The 20,087-nt window shown below is 43.4% G+C and overlaps 1 protein-coding gene across 1 annotated transcript in view; it reads left to right on the top strand.

Annotated features, from left to right (window-relative positions):
- Positions 1–20,087, top strand: part of faf1 (Fas (TNFRSF6) associated factor 1) — a 45,435-nt gene that overhangs the window by 7,670 nt on the left and 17,678 nt on the right. The window contains exons 4-8 of the mRNA XM_029429626.1: positions 58–323; positions 428–519; positions 1,628–1,719; positions 9,222–9,327; positions 14,892–14,978. Of these exons, the coding sequence (XP_029285486.1) occupies positions 58–323; positions 428–519; positions 1,628–1,719; positions 9,222–9,327; positions 14,892–14,978 (643 nt within the window). The remainder of the gene's footprint in view (positions 1–57; positions 324–427; positions 520–1,627; positions 1,720–9,221; positions 9,328–14,891; positions 14,979–20,087) is intronic.

The following is a 20,087-nucleotide window of genomic DNA, read 5'->3' as shown; positions in this document are numbered from 1 at the left end:
AGATATTGTATGAAGACTTAGCGATCAACCTTCACTAACCTCGTCACCTCTGTACAGTAACTTTTCCAGTGAGGCGAGCCAGTCCAGTATGTTTGGACCTCCTAGCCAATCAGAAGCAGCCGATGCAGCAGCAGGAGGTTCGGTTCCTCCCCCCTCTTCTTCGTCTTTGTCCTCCTCTCCTCCATCGTCCTCGACTTCAGCTTTTTGCCCCGTCAACTCCTCCTCCCGACACATTGTAGAGCGCCAGCCCCGGATGCTTAACTTCAGGGTGGAGTACCGGCAGCGCACTGTAGAGCTGGTACTGGAGGAAGGCAGCACAGTCGGTAAGCACCACACACTGATACACATACTGTGTATAACACCCGACGTTTCACACTGCATCTTCATGCATAATATACATTTTGCTCTGCTTAAATGTCATTTACAGGAGAAATCAAACAGATCCTCGAGACAGAGCTCGGGGTGCCAGTGTCGAAAATGCAGCTGAAGGGATGGAAGAGTGGAGACGTGTCCGATACTGTGAGTTAACCATGTAAATGTTTCTCACAAGCAGCCAAGAGACAAGAACAACAGAAGTGGTGATGTGAGCGTAACCTGTATTTCTTACTTTTTGTTTAGTTTTTGCAGTTTGACTTTATGTTCTCTGTCTTAATTGAAACAAATGTGATTATTTTTACATTTACAACAAAAGCTGGAAGGATTAAATCTTAACATACATGACTTTTAACTCTGTTAAAGCATCCTATACAACCATATTAAAGGGAAACTTTGATATTCAACCGGCTTTCTGTTGTCGCCGTGTGTAATGAACGTTGTTCGCCTCCCTCTGTGTCAGCTCTGCTCGGAGCTCATTTGCCAGCGAGCAAAACGCGTCATTTTGTGTCATCCGGCAGAGTTTTGCCAGCGGGTTACATGGAGGGAAGAGGAACCTCGTTCATTTGCACATACTACCCACAATGCAACAATACCGGTGACAGTTACTCTACTCAGCATTGCGTCTTGTATGAAAAGGTTGGGTGGGTATCTGTAACAATAAGCCCCTAAATGGCAACTTGCAATCATATATCGCTTCCTAATTAAACTGTTCCTGTAATCCTTATTTAACCCGGCAACGTGATTGTTTAATGCTTGGAGTCCTGCATGCCGTCACTGAATTTGGGGAAACTGCTTGTAGTGTTTGTGCTGCAAACACATTTTACCTCACGCATTAAAACCTCACACAGTTGTACCAGGATTACAGATTACTCTGCTCTTGGATGTAACGTTATGTTTCCTCGTTACTTATTAATTGTGTGTATTTACTTTTGTTTTAATTGTCCTCTCAACATCATTTGAAAATGCCTTCAGTGATTCCTCAGGAGATCCTCTCGGCCGTGCTCGGGTCACCAACATTAGTCGAACAGGCCTGTTGCCAACACGATTTGATTTTCCTAAAAACAATATTTACACGTCTAACCAAGTAGTGTATCAGGCTTCCCTCGTAATATTCCTCAGGATATGAATGAAGTATACGTCTGGATGTAGTGAGAACAAACGTATCTCCTTAACAAATCATTATCTCCACAAGTCCTTCCTAGTGAGTGGAACTATTTTGAAGTTGTATCTCCGTGTGTTTGTGTGCAATCAGACGGTGATGAGAAGTTTACACCTGCCCAAGAACAACAGCCTGTACGTCCTGACCCCAGATATCGCCCCTACTGCCAGCACCAGCAAAAACAGGTATTCAGCACTTCATTCTCTCACTCTGCTTTTTGTTTTGCATCTCAATAAAAACCCTCTGCCCATGCTGCTCCACAAGTAACTACGAAATACTGCTGGTAGTGGTATGAGCGTAGTACCTAAACGTGAACACCAGGTGGCAGTCTAGCTCCATCTATGGACACTATGCGTCCAGAATCCAGCTTGCAAACTCCTGTTTTCATTGGTATATTAAGAGACATTTGACCTGCTGGTGCACATTCATTTCCTCACATCCAATGTGACATTTTGAGAGGAACATCTCCCGCCGCAATCTCTGTTGTGTAAACATTAATTATCCCTCCCCTCCTTTGTTTCTTTCAGCCTGACATTGTTGCTTGCTTAAGGCTGTTCTGCATCGTGCTCGTCACAGCCTGTGTGTATGATATCCACACTTCTTCACATCTATTATTTATTCCTTTTTGTTTTTGTTTAAACACGCCAGTTTGTCACATTAGTCGTAGTACCCAGTTACAACAGGGGTTTGTTGAGAAAGCTTAATTAAAGCTGCTGTTCTCCATCCAGAGGTTGTCCTGTTCATTTCCGTGAACGAGCATTATTTCTTTTGAAATGTCAGGCGGCTCCGAGTAAAGCCAAAGCAGGAATACAATCACACAGGTGGCAGCGGAACATGTGGTCGGCCTTTCATCAGGTAAACATCGCCCGATGAAGTCGTATTCCTCCCCCTCGCTTCACCTGCTCACCGAGACCTTTGTATTTTTTAATTTGGATAAGGATAAGAGAATTGGTAAAAATAGATATACTGTATACGAGCGTGTTGACGGATAGGACTGGAGTTTCTTAAATGTAAGGATCCATTTTCCAGAAAGTAAATCATGGAGAAATACAGACCGGCAGAATTTATATTTGATAAGAGCGCTCGGCTCGGTTCAGAAGAACATTTCTGAATCGAGACTTTACTAAAGAAGAATTTAAAAGAAACTGGAGAAGGCATTAAAATGGGAGGTATTGCAAATGAAGCTTTACCTTTTTAAGACATATTGTTATTGCATTTCGATTTCTGATTTTACAAAAGGATCCAGACTGCGTGTGGTTTCCCAGTTGCTTGTTATGTTTAATCTGTGAGTGGTTTAGCACTGCAGGTTAATTTAATTTCACTTGAATGGGGTGTTTTATTATACACGGGTGATATCAGTGTAGTCCGGGCTACAGAATATGTTAGCCGTGGTTAGTTTGAAGTGTTATAAATGGAGATTAAGGCATTTCAGAAGGAATGGTACGGTAATAAGTCCACAAACAATTAGTTTTGGCTCAGTGGCTTCAGGATATGCGAGTGCATATAAACACATGGGTCTTTCTCTGGATTTATGACTTATGAGGTTGGAATTGGGTCCGTTGTTGACTCTGCTGGGAGAGCCGGAGGATCAGTCATTGACAAACTGAAACGATGTTCTCATTGAAGCCAAAGATGTTTAGCGGCACAGTTGAGCTGCTTCCCTTCCTCTTGAGGTCGGTCAACTGAAAAATAAAGTAAAGAGTAAAAACGGATTGTGTGACTCGGGGACGCAAAGTGAGTCCCGTTTTCTTTTGCACAAATGAAGATGATTTAAGAGTGTCTGGACAGATACTGCTGAAGGTGGTGTTTGTTCTGATTCCTCCAGTACGATGTCCAATATATGTTTGTCAAATGAATTTTGGTGGTCTGAAAATATGATTGTGAAACATGTTTTGGACTTTCTATGTTTGGAAATATAATATAATATTGAATTAAATGTAGAATGTAGGCCCATGTGGACTGGGAACAGTTATACGTATGACATAATATTACAAATATTATTCATTCATGATCAGTTTAAATGCTGAATTAAAACATGTGTTTAATAAAAAGAGTTAAATCAGAAAGGATGATAAAAACACACGTTGTTCAGTAGCGCTCTCCTCGGATACATTCCCTCTTCCAGCCGTAGTCCTTCCTAACGTATAACAACCCGTGTTTGTTTGTTGACTGGATCCTCAATTATAATTGTCCCGTGATTCTCTCCACGTTTCATCCTCACGGTCGCAGCCAAACAAGCATCCACACGTCCCCAGAACACTTGTAAAAGAAGTCATCTGGCAGTTTGCCGCTTTTCCTACTAGTTAGGCTAAGTGGTAGTTATATTGTGTTGGCAGCTAATGGCCCTCATCTCCCTCGTCCTCTCTCCCTCGCCTCCCTCGCCTCCCTCTCCTCGTCTTCTCACTCCCCCACTTACTGATGTGTCCTTTTAGCAGCGCCGTTGCCATTTCTCCAAGTGTTATTGATATCATTTTGGGTGTCAGGAGCTCATTATTCTGTGTCAGCTATTTCGGTGGAGGACAGTTGTGGGGGGCTGAATGGAGTGGGCGGGCTTCTGTGTGTGTGCACATGCATTTGTGTATGAACGTCTGTGTGTTTGGTGACCCTGCTGTCATACTGGGAGAGGATAGGTGACAGATCACAGAGGAGGAGGGGGGAGCAGTCCCCTGTAGGGGGACCAGACGAGCTGTTAGCGTGCAGTAAAAATAAACTGCTCACACCGTGAATCCACAGTCGGTGCCATTTGTGTGCAAACTTGTTGCAGTAGACGAAGCTCGGTGCCAGTGATGACCTCATCTTAGAGGTCGCAAGGAAACGCATTTAACACCTTCATGCCAACGCAAAGCACTAGTGTGTATACAGAACGTGAACTTATCTGATCTGGTATCAGAATTAGTAGGAAAGCAAATGATGGTGCTTAATATTACAGCAACTATTAACCACAGATGTGTAACTCTTCCTCAGAGACACACATTGTCTCTTTTATTACAAGAAATTAAATCAATAATTGCTTCTTTGTCATTCGGGTGTCGCAGCTTCTAATATATAATAAACTGCAAACACTGTGTACTTCATGTAACGATACCTTTACTGTCACTGGACACATGGAGAACACAGACATGCATACTGCTGTATCCATGGCGTCAAATTAGTTTTCACTTGTAACAAACCAAACGCACCCTTCAGCTCTGCTCTCAAGCGTCATGCTTTTATTCTATAAAACCTGCTCCTCACACCAGGTGAGTCTCATGATCTAATCAACCATGACGACTCTAAACATGACAAGCAATGTTTATATTCCTCTATTTCTCTGTCTTAATGGTGGTGTTTGGTGCTCACATGACTTTTTTTTACATGGTTGTTTAAATATCTAACTAAGGTTGCAGCACAGCTGGAACGCAGCTGCTTATTCTTACTGTTTTAAATGGTCACACAGCTTCTTATAATCTAGTTTGGGCTCATTTGATTTTTCGGAAGGTCGCACAAGACGCTCTTAAATACAAGCCAGCCTGCATGAGAGAATAATTCATCAGAATCCATCCCATAATAACCGTCCGTTATTGTGTTGCACTGTAAGAGACAGAAACGCTCGACTTGATTCTAACTCGCTGAGACTTAAAGTATTAATTGTGCACAATCTGCACGCATGGTCAAGCGCAGACGTGCCGCTGGGGTTTTAGTCTCGAGCAGTTGAAATGCTCTGAAACCAGGATACAGATCTAAAAGAAGAAAATATGTTTTTATTGTTATTACTTTTAGTAAAAGCAATGTTGTGGCGGCAAGAAGTGAAGCAGCATTCTCCGTTGAGATGGTCTTCAATGATACGTTTTGTTAAGTTAATGAAACCCCTGCTGTCTCCTATATGACTGTATTTGCTAGTATGTAGTGTGAGAAGACCACACGCATTTAATTTCACAATGTTTATTTGCTTCAAATTGTTGCTGAGTAAAAATGCAAATGTCCCATAAATGGTAATATCCCTGGCAATTACTTTGTAGAGCTTGGCTCATGCGGCACACAGTGAAACCAAACTGACTGATTAAATAGTGCTGCACTGTCATTATGATCCCGCTGAGTAAACTCCTCTTAGTTGTCTTGTTTGATTAGAAATGAATCTGGAGGCTTTGGGAGATTTCCGTTTGAGCACCGATCCATCTCAGGTAGTTATTTAGTTAGCGATGTGCAGTTAGTGCTGCAGCGGTGTCGAAGCCCCGTCTGAAGGAGCCGTTTCTCTGTGGCCATGTTGATGACTGCCTGTGAATACAAGAGGGTGTTGAGGACCTAATCTGTTGCATAAATGATGAAGGGCTGATGAATATTTCAATGCAGCCTGTTTCCTTCCTCGTTCATTCTCCGCGCGGCTCTCAAGACGCTTGTTTGCCAACGAAAGGTTATTTTAATTTGAACTCTCAAAAGAAATTTGAAATTGCAAAAATGATTCATTAGGTTTTGTGTGTTTTTATTCCGGCCCCCCCCCCCCCCCCTCTCTCTTCCCCCTCTGTGTGTCAGCTATCCAGTTTCAGATTCACAGATGCTTTAGGTGAGGTAGCTAGCTGTTTAGCTAAAGCAGCCCTGATGGGGAGTATCTAACAGTTAGCATGCTGGTTAACTTTGGGACAAGATGGCCGAGCAAAACAGAGCAGAGCCTCAACGCTTTCGCATTCTTCTGCTTTGTTGTGGATGCAGAATGTGGAGGAGGTAAGAAGACCTTGTGTGTAGTTCATGACCTGCTCTGTACGTCTTAGACGGAACAAATCCTGGTCAGTGTGTTTTCATGTGTTTGTGTGTCTCTAAGCAGATGAAACACACATGATGGTAGTGTGTGTGTGTGTGTGTGTGTGTGTGTGAGAGGTTGGAGAGCATGTGTGTGTATGGGTATTTGTGTTTTGTAGGCACATGCCACAATTTGTGTGTGTGTGTGTGTGTGTGTGTGTGTCTGGCAGTGCTAGTTTAATAAGGTCTAGAGTCTGCTCTGTGCCGCGGGGACTCTCAGCTTAGGCGATGGGCTTACCTCAGAATGAAACCAATCTGTTTAGCCTGCTCTCCTCGCCTGCAAAACGCTCCATTTTCTCTGTCCATAAAGTTAAATGACATTTTCCTCCCGGCACCCTTATGCCATGTCAAGTACCTCCAGAGATGTTGCAGGCCGACCTGGATGTCACGAGTGTGTGTGTGTGTGTGTGTGTGTGTGTGTGTGTTGAGTGAGAAAGAGACCTCCTGAAGGCAGAAGCAAACACTGAGACATCCACAGTTCCACCCCGTGCTTCCATCCCAACACGGCGGCTCTGAGAACATCAGTGGTGAAAGCGGTCGAGACAAAAGAGATATTAGACTCGAAACATGGCTGTTTGTGTTTATATATGAACCAGCAGGCCCTTTCAGACAGATGGGACATTTCTTGCATGTGATATTCTGAGTAGCTATATTTGTGCTCTGAGCAGAATGAGTGATCTGATTTCAAATTGAATCTTGAACAGAGCTCCACACACACACACACACTCACCAAATGGCTCGTAGGTCTGCCATAAATGACTGATAAGATGTTCCTTCTTTGTTTGGAAGGACAGAGTAACACTTCCTCTCAGTTTACCCTCTATCTCTGTCTATTTAGGAGTCTAGCTGCCTGCCAGCAGGAGCTCGGGACTGTGTCCAAACATAATCACGATATTAGCGAGATCCTTATTTATGTGTCCCTACCCCTTCCATTCCTCCTCTCTCACTCCCTCACACACACATGCACACACACACACATCTCTCTCCTCCTTCTGCTCAGCCCTATTACATATGCATCCATCCTTCCCACTCCACACATTTCCAATCTTCCCCAGTTAGCTACAACAAACATTACATTTACATATTGATTTCGTAGTTTTAGTCAATGTAAATATGCTGTCATTACAGTAAATTTGAGCTTCTGTTAACATAAGCTCGTCCAGATCTGCGCAGATTAAGGGTGTGATTGCATAATTAATGCGTGCGCTACATATTAATTCCCCCCATCCCTCTCTTTCTCTCAACTCTTCCTCCTCTCCTTGGTTCTGAGCCCTGATTAAGTGCCTGCTTCGGCCCTTAAGCCTCCTATTGATATTCAGCCTCACAGACCCAGCGTTTGCTCAAAACGCTACTTAACCTCACAGCTTATTGTAAATGAAGCTTCCAAAAGTTGATTCCCCCACCTCCTCCTCTCTACGTGAAGCACACAAAGTGTCTGCGTTTGCGTCGCACACAGCGACTCTGTCACAGCTGTAAGCCGCTGAGCGAGCTCCGGTGCCAGTCCAGAGAGTCTGACCTTTCAGGGCCTCGCGGACACATCGCGTCTCCACTGCCAGACTCGCAATGTAATCCCCATACAACATCCACCGTGAGAGTGTGGACATCTCGGACCGGTTACCTGTACACTGCTTTTAACGGTGTTTTTATGCCCACCAGCAAATGTGAAAATAACCCCCCGTGTTACAGTTGGATAGATTTATAGATGGCTTGTTCATTCAATGCAGTGGGAGGTGAGATACAATGGTTTAATCAGTGTGTTATTAATGATCCTGTGCGTTTCTCTTTACTCTGTTTAATGATCAGTTTGTCAGCATCCTTATCCTTTTACTTCCACGTTTTAAAGCTATGAATTTAATTTACAACGAAGGAATATTTCCCCCGTGTTAAAGCTGATGCAGATGGAGATAGTTGCTTAGTTTAGGAGCGTTGCACAATCATCAAAGACTCGTCTTCAAGTGGCTCACAGCCGGTGGTTGTTATAAACTGATATGTACCAGTGTAGGAAATAAAAAACTGTTTTTAATGAGTCCAGATTAAAAATGCATTTGTTTATAAAATGTTCTGGAAACGACCTTAGTTATAAATGTTTGCATGTTTTATTTCATCCCCAAATTGAACCCTGCTGACACTTTGAGCACGGGTGAAATCAATCCGCCACGGACATCGTCGGTTAGTAGACTGAAAGAACATCTTCTAGATTTGGGACTTAAAAGCTTACTTCACTGCAGGTGCAGGATTGCAGAGCACTGTTTGTGTGACTGTGTTACAGACAGAAATGGAAATGAAATGAAGAATGAAACGATGGTTTAATGTCGGATTAGGATAGTGGTCTAAACTGGTTAATATATTTATTTAGAGGCATTCTGACATTTCTTCTTAATGACCAATTGGGTTGTTGACCCAACCCTGCAGCTGGGGTCGGGTCGGGACACTATGTCCCAGTTAAATCTTGCTTTATCTTAATTAATTTTCTCTTGTTTTGCGAGGTATGTAGTTAGAAAGGTGCTGAAAGCTCTCCTGGGGTTGTTTCATAATGGCTGCCAGGTTTGTTCACAATAAGGCAGATTGATGGACCTGCTGTCACTGTGCAGGTGGTCAAAGCTGCGGGAGGCTGCTGTGCTGATGCAGCTCTGACCAGGCTTGTTAGGACACAACCAGTGAAGTTGGCGACTCACCCCCAGAGGAGCCACCCACCTCCCTGTGGGCCAGCAGGATACCACTAGATGACAAGTTTCAGCTTGTCCTTTACGTGACTGAGTGGCTCTTAGAGATAATGTTTGTTTATCTGTGTCCTCTTCTTCTTCTCCTCTTATTCTGCTGCTTTGTCTCTTCGACGTTTTCCTTTTCTGTTAGAAATCTCCTGCTGTGTTCCTCCCTATTTCTCACTGCTCTATGTTTTCCCCTCCTCATTCAGTGGTCTCCCAGAGTCGTTAAACCAGAACTTCCTGCTGGTCATCAGCCACCGCGAAGCCCAGAGGGACTACAGTCTCAACTTCCCCGGCACCAGAACTATACAGGAGGTATGACGCCAGGATGCACGCAGACACAGGACATCACAAAGACACACACACACACACACACACCGAGTAACTCACCCACATACATAATATTATTGTACCTGATTTCTAGCTTCCCATAACACAGCTTTCATTCCATTTGACAAACATTGCTAGTCTATCTCAGCCATCGATTCATTATTCATCACAAATGATCACATTTCCGAGCACATAATTACTCTCACAGCTGTGGTCTGGTACAACCCCCTCTTTTCCTCCCCACTCCCCCTACGCTGCGTCTCTCTCCCTCTCGCTCAGCAGTCGAGGAGGCGGTTTAAATACTGAACATTGTTTGATCTAGGCATGCGGCGGCAATGGAAAGAGACAGAGTCCATTCATTCTCTGCATCTGAAACTAAAGGGTATATTCGGCAGCCTCTGAAATATTTATAGTAACTCATACTGGACCCAGTGTGACGGCGGCACGACATTACTGTCCATCGGTTGTTACTATCGCAGATGGATGAGCGCTTGGGCAGAATGGAAATATATGTGTGTGTGCTTGCTTGCCTGAGTAAGTGTGTGTGTCAATGTTTGGTCCCACATGAGTTCACATCAGCACTCCCCAACACACAAAGACACACACACGTACACATCAATGTCCTTAACCCGCTGTGCAGAGGGAGACCTGAGCAGGCGTCCTTTGTTATTCACAGTGGGTATCTTGCAGTCACAGGTATATAATAAGCTCCCCAAAGACTGATCAGGTTAGATAGAGAAGTCCCACTATTGATTAAACCTCATGTTAGATAATAGAAATATTAACTCTTCAGTGTTTTTTATTCCCGTGGCCAAAAGCGGCCATGAAAGTTGGTGAAAGGATGCAACACGGGCCAAAGAAGAACCCATTACATTTTAGAGTGGATACATGAATTATCACTATATAGCGATAGGGCATTTGTGCTGCATTCATGTGGTGGTGGACTCATTGGGAAAGATTAGTTCCCGTGCGCACCCCCTCAACTCAGAACGTGTTGATTAGACGCTCTGAGTAAATCACATGCAACACATCTTTGTAGCGTCCATGTTGTTTCCACATTACGGCTTAAAGCTTAAACACTCCGACGTCTGAAGAACGACTTCCAAACTCGGGAAATGCGACCATCCGAGGAGCACGTGAACGCACCATTAGCCTTGGTGGAGGTCTGCGTCGCTGTAGTGGAGTTTGTTTTTCTTCTTTATAGTTTTCATGTTTTACATCCAGCTAATTATTTACTTTGAAGCAGCAGCGAAAGGTGTTCCTCTTAAATTCTTTGCTCACTGCAGCCAGCGGCTCCTCAGCGTGGGGGAAGATTACACTAATAATAATCAGGCTACTAGCAGGGCTTGTAATGGTGGTAATTGAACAGATTAGTACAACCAACATCTGAGCTGGAGGAGGCAGATTTCCTCCCTCGCTCTTTCCTTTTCCTCCTCCCTCCGTCATCTCTCTCTTTCTCTCTCACCCTCTTCTCAGGCAGATGGTTTTGATGAGCACCCACTGTGAACCTTAAGTGTTTCTGCTGGGATTACAAACACTGGGGAGGGGTCCCTGTAGTGTGGGAGGGGGGAAGCATGGACACAGAAAGGAGGCAAAGGACTGTTGGCTTGGTGGGGGTGCTGTAAGAGGCCATAGGGGATGGAGAAGGGACAATGTGGGCTTAAACAGGCCTTCATGTCGCGGTCTTTTCCTTACGCATGCTTGTCTTTAGGCATCTCAAGACCCCCTGCTGTGAAAATGAGGCCCAGAACTTTAACCTGCATAGATCTGGACTCTGTTTGCCCCATGTTGACCGTGCTCTTTACATATTTACTCTTTAGCCAGGGAACAGGCGTCTTTTCTTTTTTTATTACTGTCATGTGTTAGGAAATAATATCACAATCAGCACTGCCAAGGGAATTTGCTTTGGTGTATAACAAAGCAAGATTAACAAATGTTTTAATAATAAGAGCACAGTTTGAAAAGGAAAAAGTATTATAAACAGTACTATTAAAATATATATATGCATAGAGGCCTAGGAGAAAAAATACAATCAAATGTATGACAAATTACTGGGAGAACATATCCGTACATCTGAATTAAAGTGGAAGAGCTGTGCAGTTTTAGAAGTGGTATATTTGTGCAAAATTGTCAGAGGAATGTGCAAAAGTTATATGTGTGTGTGTGTGTGTGTGTGTGTGTGTATAAGAGTATATGGAGTTTGTAGTGCAACTTAAACCACGCGTACACTATGCAGCTTCAGTAGTGTGTCGAGCTACAGGTGCAGCCGCAGCCAGTCGTTGCGCGATGCTCGCGATGAAGACGAGGAGTTAGTCGGAGAAATCTTTAGGTAAAAACAATAATAAAGGACACTAACAAGAGGGGGAGTGTATTCCTGACATCATAAGCAGACTTAAGAATGCAACAAAGAAGTAACACCATATTCAGCCAGCCTGACTCCCCTTTCTGCTCATACTGTGTCCACTCAGACACATATGGACTCCACTACAGAGCACCTTTCTCTCCCCATTCTCCCTTTTGTCTTAGCTGAAGACTAGCCGATGGTCCCTGCTTGTGCATATCAATAGGGATAGAGTCCTGTCTTCTTGTTTGTCTTTTCCAAAGGCTCTGGCTTTGCCTTGTGGCTCTCAGGGAACTGCCCTTGCCCCTCCCTTTCTATTCCTTCATTCTCCATCTCTCTCTCCCAGTGTCCCTTCTCTACCTTCTTTCTTCTCCATCTCTAGAGCGCAGGGCTGTGTAGACTCTGATTGGCATTACCAGACAAGAGTGTGGGGGTAAGTTGCTGGCTAGCTTCTGAGCTAAGCTGGAGAGCAAATGTTTGCCAGGGAAGTAGAGGGTAGAATAGGGATGGCTGCTGGTTTCGGGTTGTCCGTGACCAGACCAGTTGTCCTGGGGATTTCCCTCCTCTGCTGCCCCTCGGGGCCGGGCCTGGGCCCCATCTCTACTCCGCAGCTGGGAGACATATAGGAACCAAATGCAGACAGGGCTACAGAGTTGAGAAAAGGAAGGTTGGATTGAAAAAAAGAATGAAAGAAAGGCATCTGGTGCCTAGGGGAGATGAAGAAAGAGAGCGAGAGCGAGAGAGAGAGAGAGCTTGTGACTGTTTAACGGAAACCTTTCCTTCTCTTTGATTTGCTTCCAGCCAGGGATTACAGGCAATTGGCATTTACAATGATTGGATCATTAATCTTGCCGTGAGGCGTATTGCCCAGCAGCTCAGCACCACAGCCAGTCTAACTAATGTCGTGTATGACTGGCTCGTACACACCTGCCTCGTCTCAGCACGAAAAGCGACACACAAATCCGCAGCGCTGTACTGTTACTAAGACTTTGATTTAAATCCTGTTCTGCTCTGTTGAAGACGTTGCCTTTTTTTACATTTTAGCTTCTGACTGTCCAAAGTCGTGTTGATGGATACTTTCCATCACGTTCGGCTTATTACGCTATTTACACCCCAGCGTCATATCTTCCAACAACACTCCTTGTTGCTTTAAGTCAAACAAGTTTCAGCTGATAATTGTAAGTGAAACTTTCTATGCAAAATGAGTTGCTCAGCCACGGATGAAGTATAATTGTGTTCATTTGTTGCAGTCTAAGTTGTCAGTGAGATGACGGCGGTGGCAGACAGGGGGCAGCATCACACTTTATTGCTGCTTGTCTGCTGGCAGCTGTGGCCGACACATGCAATGCTTTGTAACTGAGGGCTGCAACAAAAACTTCAGCTACCTGGAGACGGCAGGGCGTTGTGTCCCTCTGTTGTTCCGTTGCTATATCTTCTAAATTACTTTGGTTGTTTTTGATATGTTCGCATCAGATTCTCATAATAACTCCATTCTTCTCATGTGCTCAGAGAAGGTGTGTGTGTGTGTGTGTGTGTGTGTGTGTGTGTGTGTGTGTGTGTGTGTGTGTGTGTGTGTGTGTGTGTGTGTGTGTGTGTGTGTGTGTGTGTGTGTGTGTGTGTGTGTGTGTGTGTGTGTGTGTGTGTGTGGTTTAAGGTGGGCAGGCCCGGTGTGTAGCTTTGTTTTCTTTCCGTGTTGAGATCAGGTTGTCCTCTGCCAGGTGCCTTTCACTGTCTGTCTCCTCCTCCTCCTCCTCCGCCACCTCTCACCTTCATTCTCTCTGTGGTGGGCGTTAGTTTGTTGTTTCTCTGATGCTGCTTTAACCTCTGACTGCAGCCTCTTCATTACTAGTGTTTATGCCTCTCCTTTCCTCCCTTTTCCCCTCTATTCATCGGCTGGCCAGCCAGTCAGTCAAATCCCTGTAGTCCGGCTGGTCAAACATAGATATTACACTCTGTAATAACACTGGCCACCCGCTCTGACCCCAGTCTGCTCTCCTGGCTATAGCTTCTCTTCATAAGGATCGGCACCGAGCTGTGTGGTGTGGGATTTACGATAGAAAGACAAAGGATGGACTGTGCCACTCATTTAATATTGTTCTTTTATTTGTTTCTCACCTTGTTTGTACTTCAAATTGCTTTGCTGTGCCAGGCCCCGCACAAATACAATATATATTCTTTGAGAGACTGATAAATGTACTGTTGCCTCGATAAAGAGATAGATTTAAATGTAATCATTTCTGTAAGCAGCCACAGTGTGTTCCCAGACACCCACACGAGGACATGTACTAATGCAAAGTGTAGTAATATTAGAGTATGAAGGTGAAAGCCCCCACAGTCTTCTTAGCTCATTGTTTTGCAGCTGCTTTCCTGCTTTGCTTGACATTGGCTTTGACTTTGTGTTTGTAGCGTATTTAAGTTTCCACCTCCCTGACCAGCAGCCCTGCAAATGTCCAAGGATCCATCTCTCTTCAGTGCTTTTTACAAAGACAGGATTTGACCCGTGTGCAGAGGGATCTCTGCTCCACAATTGACAGTTTTCTCAGCATCAGTGTCCAGCACCGCGGGCCTGAAGGGCAGGATTCTGCTGAACAAATGCACTAGAATCCACGGCCGCCAGCGCTCAGACGCCGACGGGGCTTTGATCACCTTCGGCTGGCGCACATCAGGCTGGCGTTGGGGCTTTAAACCAACAACCCAGTGGACGGTGTAACGCGGCGCTCGGCGGGACAGGCGCTGCTGGCTGCTAACTGTTTAAAAGCACGGAATGTTATTAAGTGATGCAGATACAGCGTCCGCGCATGAATGGGAAAAGAGAAATACTGTTCATTTCAGAGCGTGGGGCTGTTGTTGCTGGGCATTAGCCGAGGCATCTGAAGAATGCTGATAACACTGGCTGTCGTTTTTATTTATTTTTTCTCCTCCTCTCTCTCCTTTTGACTCATCTCCTTCATTCGCTGCCTCCGTCCTACTTTCCCCTCTGAATGGAGGATACTTTGATGTAGCCCTGGTCATTGTGTTAAATTAGTTGTGGAAATAGTTTCCAGTTGTAATATTACTTCATAATGACAGGATGGTAAAGAGCTTGTGTGTGTGTGTGTACATATAAAAAGTCTTAGTGGAGGTTTACACTTGACTTCTCTGTTTGCAGGTCTGATCTTTGCACTTTAAATATACAACAAATAATTGTATCATCTTTTTATGTTTGCAGGTGAAGAGGAACGTTTCAGACTTGACCAACATCCCCGTCCGGCATCAACAGTGGGAGGGATGGCCCGCTTCAGCCACTGATGACTCTGTAAGAAGCACATTTGTTACCCAGACGTACTTCTACACTTCTACAGGGGAAATGTTAACATCTATCTTCACATGTCCGTGTGCCGTTAGTGCCGCCTGTACGTCGCCCTCACTGATTCTTGGATCCAGGACAGCGGTTTTTTTTTTTAAAGATAATTAAAAGTCAAACGCAAATCAAGCCTCGTGGTTCACAGATTTACATTATTTTAATACCAATAGTGGAAACTGTTCCACACTCCTGTGAGCCGTCCCGAAACCATCTGTCAGAAGCATGAGAGTAAGATGTTGAAGCTAATTAAGATGTCAAAGACGGTTCCCATCCTGTGTCCTCTATCTGTGGACATTAAAGCTCACATCATTGAGTCCCACTGACCTCTCCCGTCCCGGGGTCGCTCTTTCCAGCCATTCACCCCGCACACAGTCAAGCTGATCAGAAGCAGCCCTCACACAGAACCTTGAGGAACCTCTGACCCCTTTTGTCTCACCCCTTCTTTGACAGCCTATGTGTTCCCATGCTAATTGTATGGCATGGTTTATCATGCTACATGGAGGAGCTGTTGTGCACACATTCTTGTGTTAACACCTAGCTAACGTTTTCCTTTTAGATCTATGTGATTGTTTGAAATATTGGCGTTGACTTCGAGTGATATGAACAGAAGTAGTTCTACTGTAGCAACTAGACGACGGGTGTTCTACTCATTCGTGGTCGTGTACATTTATGTGATTAATAAGCATAACCTGTTTCCTACGTACAGTATTTAGGTCTGTTCTGCATCTCATTCATGTTTCAAAAAGTCAAAGAGAGTGAACAATACCTGCACCTGTTGTCGTTACTCGGAGTAAAGCTTTTAAGATTAACAGTGAGCAAATACATTACAGCATTAATGTGGCGAAAAGGGCAAAGGACAAAAGGTTATGCTTCCTTTCACTACAGGACGCTGTTTGCTTTATTTTGTTCCATTACAGCCGCCAAACAAAACCGTCCCACTATGATGCAGATTCATCATTCTTAGCATGATCGGTGTAGACATCCAGTCATGTGATCAGTCAACAGCCTGGGATTGCTACAGAAATACAAATCTTAGTTAAAATCTGAAAGCACATTGTGAGCATGTGGTGCGGTGACCTCAGCGTTGTGCAGCGTCCACGACATGCAGCTTGTGCTTTATGACTGTCCTGTGCACACTGACGGAGGAAGAGAGACATGTCATATGTTCAGGGTGTTGGTGTGTTCAGCTGCACGAGATTTAACAAGGAGTGTGTGTGTGTGTGTGTGTGTGTGTGTGTGTGTGTGTGATGCAAAAACATGTTTAATTAATAATTACTTTTTGCACACACGATGTATTTCCCTTACCTATATCATATTTCTTCAGGACAGTGATCATAAAATATTAATTCATTAATATAATCTAAAATAATTTGCATTCGTATTTTAAAAATCTATAATGGATAAATGAATTGTCATTTAAAAATAATTCCAATAACTTTCAGTAATCAGTTTTAAAGGACTCATTTTCAAATATCTTTTAAATAAATATTGTCTTTTTCTTTTTAATGGTATTTAAGCATTTTGATGTATTTAATTTGCCGAAAGATACCTGAACTAACCACTAAAAACCAGTGAATTCTATCACCAAGCAAGCCCTATCCATCTCTATGTAATGTTTAGATCAGTAAGGATAAAGTAAAATACTTCCATTTATTACCTTTTTGTATTTTCCTGATCTGCGTTTCTGGTTATCGGTGAACCTGAGCTCGGCCCCCTGGGTCGCTGTGGATATGAGTGCCAGGGATCATGAATAGATTGCAGCTCATTGTGGCATCACAGGCCCGGTTGGCACCTGGCTAACACACATCTGCAGCGTGTGTGTTTCCTGGATGAGGAGATATTAAAAAGCACAGAGACAGAAGTGTAATAATGGCCTCTGCTCTAGCCACAGCCCTCTTATTGAAACGTCTGAAAGTATTAACAGAGAAAGCCCAGGGCTTGGCTGGCCTAGCAGGCGGGTATGGAGCCAGTGTTGGTGTCTAGCTCATTAGCCCAGTCTCATCTCCCGGGGTTTGGGCCAATAAACATGGCAGGCAGAGGCCCCAGATTACGTTTAGCTGCGCACACTAGCCCGCTTTCAGTGGAATCGATTACTACTTAACTCTGCTTTGCCTTTTTAGTGCGTGATATAACTGTGTTTGCCTGCTTGTGTGTGTGTGTGTGTCTGTCTTATTGTGCACACCAGGGCCGGGTATCAAACCTCAATACCTTTTTGAGGAGCCAACTGAACCGTGTCTGCAGCATCAGCATTTGTGGAATTGTTTCCTTGTTGTTTAGGAAGTCATACTTTATCAGTTTTTATATCGCTCTGTATTCCATCTAACGCTTGGGTAGGTAATATTAGACAAGCCAGCGAGACTAAAGTTGGTTTTTATTTTTTAAATGATCCTACAGAACCACATTTGATTTATTGATGCATGTCGGGATGTGAAGAGTATTCCAACAAATATAACAAAAAACGTTTTTAAAATACATAACCCACCCTTAGCTTAAAGTAAAGTCAACAACATTAAACATTGATGCAGCATTTAAAGTATCTTATTTCTGTATCAGTGCTGGTGATTTGGCACAGTATCTTTTTCTGTTTTCTAAAACAATAGCTGTCGCCTCGAGCATGAATACTGCAGCGGAGGTTACTGCAGCATAAGTCATGAGTGAAGATGTAAAAACAATCTTTTGCAGGAACAAGAAGCACAAATATGTTCTTATTATAGTGTGTGTGTGTGTGTGTGTGTGTGTGTGTGTGTGTGTGTGTGTGTGTGTGTGTGTGTGTGTGTGTGTGTGTGTGTGTGTTGGTGGGAGTGTACAGAATTATTTTTGTTAGACAGAAATTCTCACCTTTCAGGGGAACTAGTGGTTATGTGTTGCGTCACCCTCCCTGATACTGTCCACTCAATGTGTTTCATTGTTTATTGTGCTCCGAGTTCTTCAAGGCCTTTCATGGAGAGTTGAAACTGGATCAGGTGGATCGTAGCGCTGGACAACAGATCGGCTCATTCACTGTGTTATTGTTTGTCATGTTAGACCAAGCAAGCTGAATGTGAGAGGAAGTGGTACAACGTGTAGTTGAAGCAGCAGCGAGGAGGTGCTCACTTCTAGCAGGCAGGTTGTGTTGACCTGCTCATTGTGTGTGTGTGTGTGTGTGTGTGTATATAATATAAATATATATATATATATATATATATTTTATCTATATTTATATATTTATTTATATATTTAATATATTTTTTATCTATATTTATATATTTATTTATATATAATTTATATATATATTTATTTATTTATATATATTTATTTATATATAATTTATATATATATTTATTTATTTATATATATTTATTTATATATAATTTATATATATATAATTTATATATAATTTATATATATATAATTTATATATATATTTATTTATATATAATTTATATATATATTTATATTTATTTATATTTATTTATTTATTTATATATATATAATTTATCTCTGTCCATTTACTCAAAAATGCAACTCTTAAATGTGGCTGCTAATGTGATTACCTTTCTCTCGTTAGGCTTTCAAACATTTTCTTAATTTAAAAAAGCAGAACTTCATGCCTGACACATGAACATGCACCGGTCACATGACTGGTTTTCTTGAATACACTCGATCCCAATGTTCCTCAAAGGTTCATTAGAAGACAGTTTGTTAGTAGCCACGCAGAAGATCGTGTGGAGACGCACGCTGTCTGTTTTATGTGCGTGTTTGTTTTAGCATTTCTTCTAATTGTCATCTTGTTTACTGCATCACAACAATGTTGACAGCACTTGAAGTCCTCTATCATAAAACAAAAAATACTTGTTGGACTTTGCTGTAGTTAAAACTTGATTTAAATAGAAATAGATTTAAACAAATACTACATTTCCAGTATTATTTGCGAATACCATGATCTGGCTGTGTCTTCAAATTCCTCCTGATTCTTGTGGCTTTGGCAAAGCTGTTCTGAACCAAGATGATGACGGATGTTTTTGGCAACAGTTGATCTGAGAGGCCAACGGGACATTAACTTATTCTCTATTCCCTTCGCCTGAACAATACAGCATGGAGCGTTCCCCGACAGGCCTCCTCTCATTGGAGCTGTTTTGATTGGCAGTCTTTCCTCCTCACCTGTTGGGAGTGATTGACAGCCGGTGGGACATCCTTATTACAGCCCCCCATCTCTTCAAACCCCACCAGCCACGTAGCCATCCTTCTAGCCAGTAATTGCTGACATTTATGCAGTGTTTCATGGTGTTTGCTCATGTATTAATGCTGCGGAGCCTCGGAGCTGCCTTGCCTTGTAGGCCAGCACCTCCCTCCAGTTCCCAGCTGGCATTAATGGAATCCTCTTCTACCTGATAGGGGCCTATTAAACCCAGGGTTTATTGAGGGGGGCCTGGTGGTTTCCTTAGCAACAGGGCTCAGCAGTAAGCTCAGGCAGAGCCCCCCCTCCCTTGTGCGATTGGCTGCCTTCAGGTGACATTCAGCACCAAGTTAGTCTGTCAGTCGGGTTTTTTTTTTTATCACCTCTCACTGTTTGTATACGTTCTGTGACGCTCACATTTCACAGAGATGGTTGTCTGATAAGCATTCAACAGTCATTTATTTATGCCTGCCTTAGCCTCGAGCTCTGTATTTGCATTTGTTTGCGTGTGTACATACATTAAACACACTGTGCAGGACCCCAGATACTAATCAAGAGAGGCAGATCTTCAGCAGGGCTCAAAGGAGCCCGAAACAAGCGGACCAACAGGTGTTGAGGGTGCGGCGCAGCTGGACTGATTTCTGTTTTGTTTCGTTGGCTTCCCTCTCCCTATCCTGTATTAATTTTGTCTCATGTTCTCCCGTACGTCCTCCCCAGTCCTTTCCCTTCACTGTCTCCACTTCTCCACGTCTGTCGCTGTTCTTCCCTTGCTCCATCAAAGGGAAAGTGGAGAAAAGGTGGAACTGTGGTTGTGGTTGCCGTCAGTGCAGCTGTCAGTAGTAATTATCTCACACTCACAGCCAGACACCTAATCCAAACACTGCCTACACTAGAAAAGAAAAAAT

The sequence above is a fragment of the Cottoperca gobio genome, chromosome 4 (genome assembly GCF_900634415.1).
Source record: "Cottoperca gobio chromosome 4, fCotGob3.1, whole genome shotgun sequence".
Taxonomy (NCBI): Eukaryota; Metazoa; Chordata; class Actinopteri; order Perciformes; family Bovichtidae; genus Cottoperca; species Cottoperca gobio.
The sequence above is the reverse complement of the archived record's forward strand: the minus strand, read 5'-3'. Positions and strand labels throughout refer to the sequence as shown.